This window comes from Doryrhamphus excisus, chromosome 23 (assembly GCF_030265055.1).
Source record: "Doryrhamphus excisus isolate RoL2022-K1 chromosome 23, RoL_Dexc_1.0, whole genome shotgun sequence".
Classification (NCBI taxonomy): domain Eukaryota; kingdom Metazoa; phylum Chordata; class Actinopteri; order Syngnathiformes; family Syngnathidae; genus Doryrhamphus; species Doryrhamphus excisus.
The window spans coordinates 2,846,330-2,858,852 of NC_080488.1; the positions used below are offsets into that span (position 1 = coordinate 2,846,330).

General features: G+C 43.2%; 2 protein-coding genes across 9 annotated transcripts in view; one reads left to right on the plus strand and one right to left on the minus strand.

Annotated features, from left to right (window-relative positions):
• The window catches only part of rgs14b (regulator of G protein signaling 14b), an 81,335-nt gene that overhangs the window by 45,577 nt on the left and 23,235 nt on the right, over nt 1-12,523 (plus strand). For all 8 annotated transcript variants that reach the window (XM_058063977.1, XM_058063967.1, XM_058063965.1 and 5 more), the window contains 2 exons: nt 4,902-5,059; nt 8,686-8,823. The gene's annotated coding sequence lies outside the window, so the exon portion shown is untranslated. The remainder of the gene's footprint in view (nt 1-4,901; nt 5,060-8,685; nt 8,824-12,523) is intronic.
• adra2db (adrenergic, alpha-2D-, receptor b) lies at nt 10,105-12,204 on the minus strand. Its single transcript, XM_058063980.1, has one exon. It carries the CDS (start codon nt 11,863-11,865, stop codon nt 10,588-10,590), a length of 1,278 nt encoding a protein of 425 aa, XP_057919963.1. The 5' UTR covers nt 11,866-12,204; the 3' UTR covers nt 10,105-10,587.

Here is a 12,523-nt window from a genome sequence, read left to right on the forward strand (position 1 = left end):
AACAGGATAATCAGTTTAGACGGATGACTAGATGGATAAATGAACTCCATAAATAGGCTCATATCTGCCAAGATTCAGTCTAGCAGGTCTCATTAAGATTTCCAGCAGGAAATCATCGCTATGGTAACTTCATCTTCCAAGCAGGGTGGGATTGACATAAGTGTTGATGATGAAACATAACTGTAAAAGGATCTGGGAGGGAGAATGGACCTTTTATTTGTTTAAACATCATCATCGTTTTGGTAATGGTAATGGTTTAATTTCATTTGAACATGCATCAGATTACAATTGAATGCATCACATAATCAGTTCACAGTTCCACATGTCCAAAAGGGGTCGGAAGAAGCAAAGCTTATTAAATCCTACCCCTCCATCTGGTACTTTTACAATCAGTAACTGTTACATTTGTTCACTTCCTGCTTTCCTAATATGATTAAGTTTTTTTTTATTTGTGTTTTTTTATTATTACTATTATTTTTTTTTAAATTTTTGTCACATAATCAGTTCACGGTTCCACATGTCCAAAAGGAGTAGGAAGAAGCAAAGCTTATTAAATCCTACCCCTCCATGTGGTACTTTTACAATCAGTAACTGTTACATTTGTTCACTTCCTGCTTTCCTTTTCCTTCCTTCCTTCCTTCCTTCCTTCCTTGCTTGCTTGCTTCCTTGCTTGCTTGCTTCCTTCCTTCCTTCCTTCCTTCTTTCCTTCCTTGCATCCTTGCATCCTTCCTTTCTTCCTTTCTTCCTTTCCTCCTTCCTTCCTTGTTGTAAATAAGGAATAAGTTGTAAATAAATAACTGTTACATTTGTTCACTTCCTGCTTTCATAATATAATTTAAAAAAATTTTAAAAAAATTCTAATTTGTAATTTTTTTATTTTAACATTTTTTTTTAAAATTTTTTTTTTTATATTATTTTTGTACTTGTGCAAATGTACTTCTTCCCTGAGATCATATTTCTCCTCTCTTGTAGAGAAGTATTGGATGACATTTTTAGCTAATTGGTTATTTTTAGCTGTTTGAAGATGAACTATATCAGCAAGTTGAAGTATTTGTGATTTTAGAAATAAGGAGTTAGTATGTTCTCTGGAGGCGGCATTATGAATTATCCTTACTAACCCTTTTAGTGAGTGAAGATTGCTTTTATAGTTATTAGCCCATATTTCCACACAATAAGTAAGATATGGTAGAACCAGAGAGCAATAAAGAGTGTGGAGTGATTTCTGATTGAGAACAAATTTTGCTTTGTTTAATACTGAAATATTTCTGGCCACCTTATGTTGTATATTTATAATATGAGGTTTCCAGATCATATTTTCATCTATTGTATTGTTTTGCTAGCCGGATGAGGTTTATTTTGGAGCCACTCCACGCTGCACATTCTTCATTTTGATGATGATGATGGTTATTTATTTATTTATTTTTTGCACTCACCGACCTCTGTGTGCTATCTGTATGGACTCATAATGTCTTCCGTACTTTTCCACTATTGAAATGTGACATTTGTTAATGAGTTATTGTTACTTATTAGGATTGTTCCCATAACCCCTGCTGTTTTCCGCTCAAGATAATTTTCCGCTTCCAGTGATTGCAAAGGGCAAGGTGATTCATCTTCTAATCCATGTTCAGATAAATGCGTAATTTGTGTCAGACTTTGAATGATATCCATGGCTGTTTAGTCCGTATACTGCAAAAATAATACTTCTGTCATACTTCTACTTATGGTTATATCCAATGTTGGCCTTTCCACTGAAAAATGATGACTGAGAAAATAGTTTGTTTGAAAAATGTTGGCATCAGGATATGAAATATGGTCCTTTAGGATCAGTTTATGGTTATGCGAGTCTTGAGAGGATACTTTAGCACTATAGAAATGATTAACAGCATTTTCCACTGATCTCCACATGAGAGCACATGTGTTGCCGAATACCAAGTCCATCTATTAGATGGAGGAGATGGTTTAGAAGGGTTCGAAACCTGGGAATACCAGACTCGTCTTCCTACAGGTGTTTCCAAATTGTGAGAGTTCTATGAGGACCCCACTCTTGCGGAAGAGTACTTCCTGTTGTCCTCGGGGTGACTGAACTCCGCCCTTTTGGCCAAGTTTTCAGGGTCAAGCGAGAGAAGGAGGTGGTCTCACAAGCATGGCCGCCTGGAGGCTCATCCCAGCATGAGCTAGGGGCATCAAACAGTCGGTCGTTGCACCACGTCTCCAGTTACTGGTCCTGGTGTGCAGCATTCATCTTGTCACTCAAAACGATGACACACTTTCTGATTAGATTAGTGCGTCGGAAGGGCGTCAAGCCTCATTAGGTCCCCGAGACTGAAGTCAGAGCTCATCTACTTCCTGTCCCAACATCTGAATCGTCCTCCATTATTTATCACGCAGTCTTCAAAGCCAATTGAGGCTTTGTACAGTGCAGTAATTCCTCCTTTATCCTGGTTCCAGTTTCATACGTTCGCTTCTGTGTGAATGTCATATTTTCATACAGAAAGCATAGAAAACATTATTAGCGTCCTCTAGACATGAAATAACACCCCTAGAGTCACCTTTACGCTCGTATTACCCGATAAAGTAGACATAAGAAGGAAGACAGGATGGACAGGAAGTGATTAAGGACCTCACAGCTATGAATGAATGAATGAATGAGTTCTCCTCCTATTTTGTGTGGAAGTGGTAACTTTTTGGCTTCTTATTTTGTCTTTCCCCACCCTCGGCCATCTCTGTGTGGAGTTTGCATGTTCTCCCAATGTTTTCCAAAAACATGCTAGGTTAATTGGCGACTCCAAATTGTCCATAGGTATGAATGTGAGTGTGAATGGTTGTTTGTCTATGTGTGCCCTGTGATTGGCTGGACACCAGTCCAGGGTGTACCCCGCCTCTCGCTCCAGCACCCCCGCGACCCTTGTGAGGATAAGTGGTAGTGAATGAATGAATGAATTAGTTCTCCTCCTATTTTGTGTGGAAGTGGTCACTTTTTGGCTTCTTATTTTGTCTTTCCCCACCCTCGGCCATCTCTGTGTAGACTTTGCATGTTCTCCCCATGCATGCGTGGGTTTTCTCGGGGTTCTCCGGTTTCCTCCCACATTCAAAAAAAAAAAAAAAGACAGCTGGGATAGGCTCCAGCACCCCCGCGACTGTCGTGAGGATAAGCGGTAAAAAATGAATGAATTAATGAATTATTGAAAATCACAAAAATCACAGAAGCTTCTATCTACCTGTCCAATAGTGTTCATTTATTCATGTGCTGAAAAGCAATGATTGACTGTCTCATGAAATGAAAATAGGATTAGGATAAGGAAAGTTTTTGTATAATCAATCCTAAAAACTTTCCCACCTTTCGACTCCTCGAGTAAAGGGAGTTGCCAAAGCACACAGGAGTCTTCATTACTCATCACTGCTTTTGCCTTTTAGTTACGCTAACAGAAGAGCAATATTTCATCAGTGTCTGACAAGCAATTAAGTAATTATGCAAATGTTCCATCTAAATATGAGCTCGGGGTATGGTTTTATTACTTTTTTCTGCCTGTGTGAATCCCGAAAGATGTCGCCAAGTTAAATGTCAAAGAAGAAGGAAATATGAAGATGATAATGCTAATGCGTCATAGCATTCATTCATTTTCTACCGCTTTTCCTCACGAGGGTCAGCGGGGTGCTGGAGTCTATCCCAGCTCTCTTCGGGCAAGCGGCGGGGTACACTCTGGACTGTTGGCCAGCCAATCACAGGGCACATATAGACAAACAACCATTCACACTCACATTCATACCTATGGACAATTTGGAGTTGCTAATTAAACTAGCATGTTTTTGGAATGTGGGAGGAAACCGGAATACCCGGAGAAAACCCACGCATGCACGGGGAGAACATGCAAACTCCACACAGAGATGGCCGAGGGTGGGGAAAGACAAAATAAGAAGCCAAAAAGTTACCACTTCCACACAAAATAGGAGGACAACTCCTTCATTTTGTACCGCTTATCCTCACGAGGGTCACGGGGGGTGCTGGAGCGTATCCCAGCTGTCTTCGGGCGAGAGGCGGGGTACAACCTGGACTGGTGGCCAGCCAATCACAGGGCACATATAGACAAACAACCATTCACACTCACATTTATACCTAATTCATTCATGCAAACTCCACACAGAGATGGCCGAGGGTGGGGAAAGACAAAATAAGAAGCCAAAAAGTTACCACTTCCACACAAAATAGGAGGAGAACTCATTCATTCATTTTCTACCGCTTATCTTCACAAGGTGCTGGAGCCTATCCCAGCTGTTTTGGGGCGAGAGGCGGGGTACACCCTGAACTGGTAGCCAGCCAATCACAGGGCACATATAGACAAGTCGAGGGTGGGATTGAACTCGGGCCTCCTTGCTGTGAGGTCTGCGCGCTAACCACTTGACCACCGTGCGAGCGAGCCATACGTATGAGCACATTCCACGTTTTGTTCTTGGAGTATAAATGCGATTTGCGTCGGCGCCGCTATTAAGTGTGATTCTTGGCATGCAGTATTTATTTTGGTTTTTGGAACGCCCGCGTTTGTGTGAGTGCTCTTCCCTCGGCAGCCACACAGTCGCAGTCAAGTGGCTCAAGAAGATTTCTGCTTTTGTTTCAATGTTCTTGTGCTATTTTGGCGGGCGGGCCAGCCTTGCGCTTGGGTGATGCTAAATTGTCTGCGGTGCAGCGCGGTGACAGGTGACCTTTTCAACAAGAGCCACCTGGTGAAGTGTTGTGCCGCCGCAGACAGACTCTCCACTCCGCAAGCAGCAGGGCTTCATTCGCATGCAACGCCGCCAACGACACGCACGGAAGTCGAAAATGTGTCCACTTTAGGCCCCCGACGTAGTCGCCCTGATTTGCTGTGACAACTTCAATTGGTACAGTGGCTGTTTGTGCTCTGCAGGGCACGCTCTCGTACCACAATGGCTCTTCTTCCTGGAACGAACGTGCGTGTCTCCACGGCCTGTCCCGTTAGACGCAATTGAAAAAGCAATTACCTGCAGATGCTCACGTCACATGACTATATGAGAGGACAACAACATCCGCCGGCTTCCCAGAGGCGTGAGTTTGTGCTCCGTTCATCTTCAATCATTTTTAACAACAATCACTCCGCTTGTTAATTGTCCTTCATCCCTCACGCTTCTTTGTGAGGTCCAGATAAAGATTTCCTCTCGGCGTCCCGCTTTGGCTCAATGTCAACATGGTCTGTTATGCTCATTAGCCTTTAAAAGGTGAAAGGTCACCTCAGCTTTGCTTCTTTTTTTTTTTTGCGTAAATGACAATTTTTTAAAGGGCCCTATTATGTAAAGCGGACCTTTTTAATGAGGTTATAACTCGAGGTGCTCCGATCAGGGTTTTTCTAATACCGGTCAGTTTTTCTATTTGTTTATGGTGAGTGACATTGGCCAGGGCTTCTGTAAGGGGGGGAAGTTAGGACCTGGGGGAGACTGGAAAAATATAATTTAAAAAGAAAACTAAAATAAAAAAGTATGTATAAATGAAAATAAAATAAAAAATAAATAAATAAAATAAATACAAATTAAAATAAATTTAACAAGAAAATTAAAATTAAAATTAAAATTAAAATTAAAATTAAAATTAAAATTAAAATTAAAATTAAAATTAAAAAAACACTAAATATATAAATAATACAACTCTGTTTCCTCCCACATTCCAAAAACATGCTAGGTTAATTGGCGACTCCAAATTGTCCATAGGTATGAATGTGAGTGTGAATGGTTGTTTGTCTATATGTGCCCTGTGATTGGCTGGCCACCAGTCCAGGGTGTACCCCGCCTCCAGCACCCCCCGCACCCCTTGTGAGGATAAGCGGTAGAAAATGAATGACTGAATGAATGAATATATTTAAACAGGGCATGTGGCCCTCGGTGGAACGTTTGGACAGGCCTGACATTATAAATTCCACACAGCAGACATTTTGAGTTTAATGCCACGTGTCTGCACAGTGTGAAAGAAAGGGGTAGGGGTACACTACCCAAGACGTTTGAGAAGAAGAGCAGGACACCACACTGCACATCTCTATACAGGCTAGTACTAGTACAAGCTACAGGTGGTTTTTGTTTGTCTGTACAGGCAAGGCAATCAGATGGTGACGAGGATGTTTTGTCATTAAAAATACACTAAGAACACAGTTGGACTCACATGGTGTATTAATAACACCACAAGAGGCTCGAACTGTAAAAAATGAATGCCAAATGATGCCATACATTTTTGACGTTAACTAAAAAACGCACTAACTGGGGCGCATCTCCCTCGATACTTCACCGTTCCAATTTAGCAGGTTTAGAAATATGGCTAAACGAACCAAAATACGTTAGATTCAAAGATGCTGTGAATGATATGTAGTATTCTACACTGGTCACTAGGTATCAGTAATGGTACTAGTAATACTGCTAATGCTCGTGCTAATGCTCGTGCTAATGCTCGTGCTAATGCTCGTGCTAATGCTAATGCTAATGCTCATGCTAATGCTCATGCTTATGCTTATGCTTGTGCTTATGCTTGTGCTTATGCTCGTGCTAATGCTCGTGCTAATGCTCGTGCTAATGCTCGTGCTAATGCTAATGCTCATGCTAATGCTAATGCTCGTGCTAATGCGCCTGCTAATGCTCGTGCTAATGCGAATGCGAATGCGAATGCTAATGCGAATGCTAATGCTCGCGCTAATGCTCGCGCTAATGCTCGCGCTAATGCTCATGCTAATGCTCATGCTCATGCTAATGCTCATGGTAATGCTAATGCTCATGCTAATGGTAATACTAATGCTTATATTAATACTAATACCACTAAAAGTAGACGCACAAATGTCGACCTTCATCGTCAGATCAACCAGCTCTTATTGCAGGTTTGAATCCAGGCAGAATAATCCCTAATAAAAATAAAAATATTCTATTATATTGGGTGTAAAGGTGACCATAGGGGTGTTAGTTCATGTCTTGAGGGCTCTAATAATGTTTCCTATGCTCTAACTATGAACATATTCCATAAATATGGAATCCTACTTTAGAGCCAATGAACCGCGATAAACGATGGATTACCGTATCATATTTTCTTTTTTCTGCGATAAATGATAACAAGATGACAAGTGTAAACAAAAGCGACTTGTCTCGTCATGCCAAATTGAAAGTGAGCGACACGACACGAGAGCTAATTAAAAACAAAACACTGCGCTCCGTTCTGGAATGTTGATTGGAAAGATAATTGACTCGGTATAAGCAAGCGGCCATCGAGGGATCCGCACGTCCTGGTAGTCATCAGGAAGTAAATGACATGTCAGTTATTCATGTAAATATTTTCACTCCGGATAAAGTAGCATCCCGGTCAGTGGGGAGAACATGCGAACAACGGAATCAAATTAATATGTCAATGAGTGGAACTCAACAGTTATTTTTTGTGAGCAGTCTGTTCTTCATTCTCGAATCGTCTCCAGTTGGGGATAAAAATGGCGGGCTCACGTGAAGAGACGATGCGTTCGCCTCCGTTCCGAGGCCCACATGTGTGAGCATCAGCGTATTTCAGTAGAGATGTTAAAAAAAAAAAAGACTTTTTTACATGACGCCTCTCAAACTGGGTGATTATCTTTGGTGTGGTGCCAGTAGCAGTAGGAGACATTCTTAAGAGGATATAAATAGTACACACAGTTTTATATCTGGACGGTCAGCATTTCCTCTCCACACACTTTTCCCAAGGAAGCTTCTCCATCAAAGATGAAGCTGAGCGCTTAAAACGACTATAAATTCATGACCAAATGATCAAAAAGTCCAATAATATTCTCACATGTTTATTTTTTTAAACTGTCACTAGGTTAAGACGCATACCAGGCGTGAATCGTATGGCTATGATCTCATCAGCTGTGTTTATTTACTCATGAGTCACATGACTTAGCCCCCCCCCCCATGGCACAGCTTGAGCGATTATTGAATCACAGCCATCGGAATTTGATGGCGACACACCTCTCGCTGTTATATTTTGGGAGGTGTTGTTACAGGAAGTATTAGCCCCAAACTAGCGGAACCTTTGGTTAGTGTCATTCATTTGCTCCAGAAGGTACAACTCTAACCGAAACGTTGTTGTTGTTGTTAACCAAGTCAGTTTTTCCCCATAAGAAATAATGTCATTCCGACTTTTTATTTCGGGATTAGAATTCAAAGCTGGTAATTTCATTCATGTAGCCATTTTTCTGTGCCGCTTGTATTCACTATGCTGATAGGCTGGAGCCTACACCAGCTGATTTGGGGTAAAAAGGCGGTGTACGAGGGCTGCCACGACAGTTAGTGTGTTTTGCCTCAGTTTGCGTTCATTTTCCAGTTAAAGCCTCTTGTCGGGTTATTAATACACTGTGTATTGAAATTAAAAAGTAAAAATAAAAATAGAAATAAAAAAAATAATAATAATAAAAATAATTTTATAATAAAATAACTATAAAACAAAATAAAATAAAATATATTTATATTTTTTATATTTTATAAATAAAAATAATTAATTTTAATTTAATTTAATTTAATTTAAAATAATATATATATATATTAATATTTTATAAAAAAAAATTTAATTTTAATTTTAAAATATAATATGATAATAGTGATGATAGTCATCACGACGAAGACTTGAAGAGGATGGACGCCCGCATGCTTGACCACCCAACCTCATGATGTGCACTGTTGCAGGGACCCTGCCTGATCCTGCTCCCTTGGACCCGAGTGGAGGCGATACTATTATGCGATTCTCGCATGCGTGCACCCATGTGACCTGTGGCCCCGCCCCCTTCATCACGGTCTGAGAGTGGTACAATACAGCGGCAAGAGGTAACGCAACATTTGCTATAGACAACATACAACATGACCCAGATCTGATCTCACACAAGTCTTGTTTTGTGTTGGGAGAATTGGGATGTACTGTTTGCCACGTGCTTGTCGTGTTTACACCCACAATATGGGCGTATTCACTTGACGTGCACGCTTATTCAATAGCGTTTGCACATTCATGCCTCGGCTCGGCCATTGCGTGTGGAATCTCTGCGACATGGACACTTCATTAGGTACAACAATGAGTTGTAACATAAACAGCGCCTTGACAAAGATAGAATAAAACATGTGCACTTTTTTTTTTAGATAAATATGATCAAAATATTAGGAACACCTGTCAGTATGATGGAGCCTATTCCACACCACGACAAACTAGCAAACCAGCCAATCACAGGGCACATATAGACAAACAACCATTCACACTCACATTCATACCTATGGACAATTTGGAGTCGCTAATTAACCTAGCATGTTTTTGGAATGTGGGAGGAAACCGGAGTACCCGGGGAGAACATGCAAACTCCACACAGAGATGGCCGAGGGTGGGGAAAGACAAAATAAGAAGCCAAAAAGTTACCACTTCCACACAAAATAGGAGGAGAACTCATTCATTCGTTCATTCTCTACCGCTTATCCTCACAAGGGTCGTGCTGGAGCCTATCCCAGCTATCTTCGGGCGAGAGGCGGGGTACACCCCGGACTGGTGGCCAGCCAATCACAGGGCACATAGAGACAAACAACCATTCACACTCACATTCATACCTGTGAACAATTTGGAGTGGCTAATTAACCTAGCATGTTTTTGGAATGTGGGAGGAAACCGGAGTACCCGGAGAAAACCCACGCATGCACGGGGAGAACATGCAAACTCCACACAGAGATGGCCGAGGGTGGAATTGAACCCTAGTCTCCTACCTGTGAGGTCTGCGCGCTAACCACTCGACCGCCGTGCCACCCGCTTTTGCAAATATGGGCCTTTATTTCATTCCTAAATTTTTTTTTTGTTGCAAGTGGTGACTCGTCCCATATTGTTTGCAGGTCCTTGAACGCACCCACTGTATTTTCTCATTTAACTTTGAACTCCTATTTGATCCCAAATATTGATACTCATTAATTCATTTTGTGCTTTTAATTTGATGTCGTTCGTGTCTTAATTAATTTTATGACCCCCAAAAATTCCTGCATTTTGGGTCAGCTCTTGTCGTGTCTTTGAGGGCGGACGGTGGGTCCCGGGGCGACAAGTCTTATAGGTGACAAAGCAAATTAGAGTAATACCCAATCTCATTAATAATGCATTTTATTTTTTAGAATGTAACAATAAAAAAATGAGCTTCAAGCCAAAAAAAAATAGCCCCCAGGCCACAATATGGACACCATTTGTGCCGACGAGCACTGCCTGCCTGCCATGTTTTCAAATGCACATTTAAATGAGATATTTATTTTAAACAAAGGACTTTTTGTGCGTCCAGCATTTGATTGGCATGTCACTCTCTTCTAGAACCATTAGTAATACTCACCATGCACGTTTCAGATGGTTATGAATATGTTTCTACTGTTTTTTTGTTTTTTTTTTTTACATTATGATCTGTACACAACAGCCATTGTTCCAGAAGTCACATTACAATTGTGCAGACGGGAAACAATCAGCTCCAGGCTGAGTTCGTCTAATCTCCTTTAATTCTTTCCTCGCCATTGAAAAAAAAAAAAAGAAAGCTGTGAGAAAGAGATTTGCCACCCGGAAAAGCCTCGCTCTCCCCCCGTTGTTCATGTGCGCTTAGAGGTCCGCCAAATGATTTTCTTGAAAGCTTTTCTGAAATCCCTGTTGAAAATGGTGTAAATGATGGGGTTGACGGAGCTGTTGCAGTAGCCAATCCAAAAGAAAAGGTTGAAGAGAGTGCCAGGGATGTAGCAGCTGTCCCTGCAGATAGCGTGCAAGCTGTAAGTGAAGAAAAAGGGGAACCAGCAGAGCACAAACACCCCCATCACCACGGCGAGCACGAAAGTGAAGCGTTTCTCTCGCATCTGGGCCACTTTGGTCTTGTTCATGGCGGCGGCGGAGGCGTGTTGGCGTCCCGCTTGGCTCTTGTGCTCCGGGTAGAGCTGCGACGCTCGGGACGAGGCCCAGGAGATACGACAGTTCTGAGACGAGTAGCTCTCGGAACCTTCCACTTTGCTCCGCTTGGTGACGTTATGGTTACGGGGTTTGGTGTCCGACGGGCAGCAGCTCTCCTCCAAGTCGATGTCGTCCAGTTCGCCTTGTCTTTGCGGGTGACTTCCGGAACTCTGACTGCTGGGACTCTCCATCTCGAAGCGGTCCTTCCTAACGAAGCATGTCTCCGATTGGGACGGTTGCCTCTCCAGACCGTTTTTGGCCACAAACACAGTAGAGGAGCGCTGCTTCGCCACTTTGTAGATCTTACAGTAGACCAGGATCATGATGAGACCCGGTGCGAAGAAGGACACCACGCAGGAGGACAGGATGTACCAGGTCTCGTCGTTGAGGAGACATTCACGCTCGTCGTGTTTGGTCATGAGAAGAGGCGGGAACGAGATGACCGCCGAGATCACCCACACCACTGCGATCATGGACTTGATGCGCTTCGGGGTCCTCTTCAGGTTGTAGCTCACCGCTTTAGTCACGGACCAGTAGCGGTCCAAACTGATGGCGCACAAGTGCACGATGGAGGAGGTGCAGAACAAGACATCCAACGCCAAGTAAAAGGCGCACCATGTGCTCCCAAAGTACCAGTACCCCATCACCTCGTTGACCAGCGAGAAGGGGATGACCAGGGTGGCCACCAGGATGTCCGCTGAGGCTAAGGAGACCAGGAAGAGGTTCTGAGGAGCGCGGAGAGCGCGGCTCGTCAGCACGGCCACAATCACCAACACATTCCCCACTATGGTCACGGAGATGATCACCGTCACCACCAAGATGATGAGCGCGGAGGCCGGCACCGAGTGAGGCAACTCGAAAGCCGCGTCCGTGCTGTTGACATCCCTGGAGACGTTTTCCAACACCGCGTTTACCTCACTTGAATCCATCGTGGCTCAAATTCGCCCCGGTGCGTCATGTTTGTGCGTGCGTCCTCCTATCGTCCTCCGAACCGGCCGATTCGTGCAGTCCAGCCGCGCGTAACGCTCTTTAAACGGAAAACAACCCAGAAAATGAGCACCACCGCGGGAGCAACAAGACCCCCAGAAAGTCCCGATGCGACACAGAAGTTCCGAATGCATCATAAATGTGAGAAAAGGCATGTCACAGTCACGGGGATCCGTGCGTAATGCCGCCTGCGCGCTCCGGTGCCAAGCGTCTCTTTGGGGACGCGCGCTGCCGGTGGTTGGACGCGCATACAGGAGGGTGGTGACATCACTCCGACAACCAGCCCGTTTTCTAAACTTAAAACGAGCAGAGCGAAGGAGAGAGAGATAGAGAGAGAGAGAGAGGCTTGTTTGGACAGCTGCTTGGGAGATTTCTTCTAAACAGGAAGCATTTTCTCTTCCAGGATGCCCTTAGGCTTGTTGTCTTTCATTTGATACACTATACACTTACTGATAGCATAGCGCAGTAATGACAACGGCCTTGAACTCAAGGCTGCTGTGCAAAGGCATTCTTTTTGAATTTGTGTCTGGTACCCTAAAAATCACACTAATGTATACTAGAGGTGTCCAAAGTCAGGCCCCGGAGTCCATTTGTGCACTG

Excerpts from the sequence above, each read along its gene's own strand:
- adra2db (XM_058063980.1), bottom strand. The coding sequence starts at position 11,865 with ATGGATTCAAGTGAGGTAAACGCGGTGTTGGAAAACGTCTCCAGGGAT.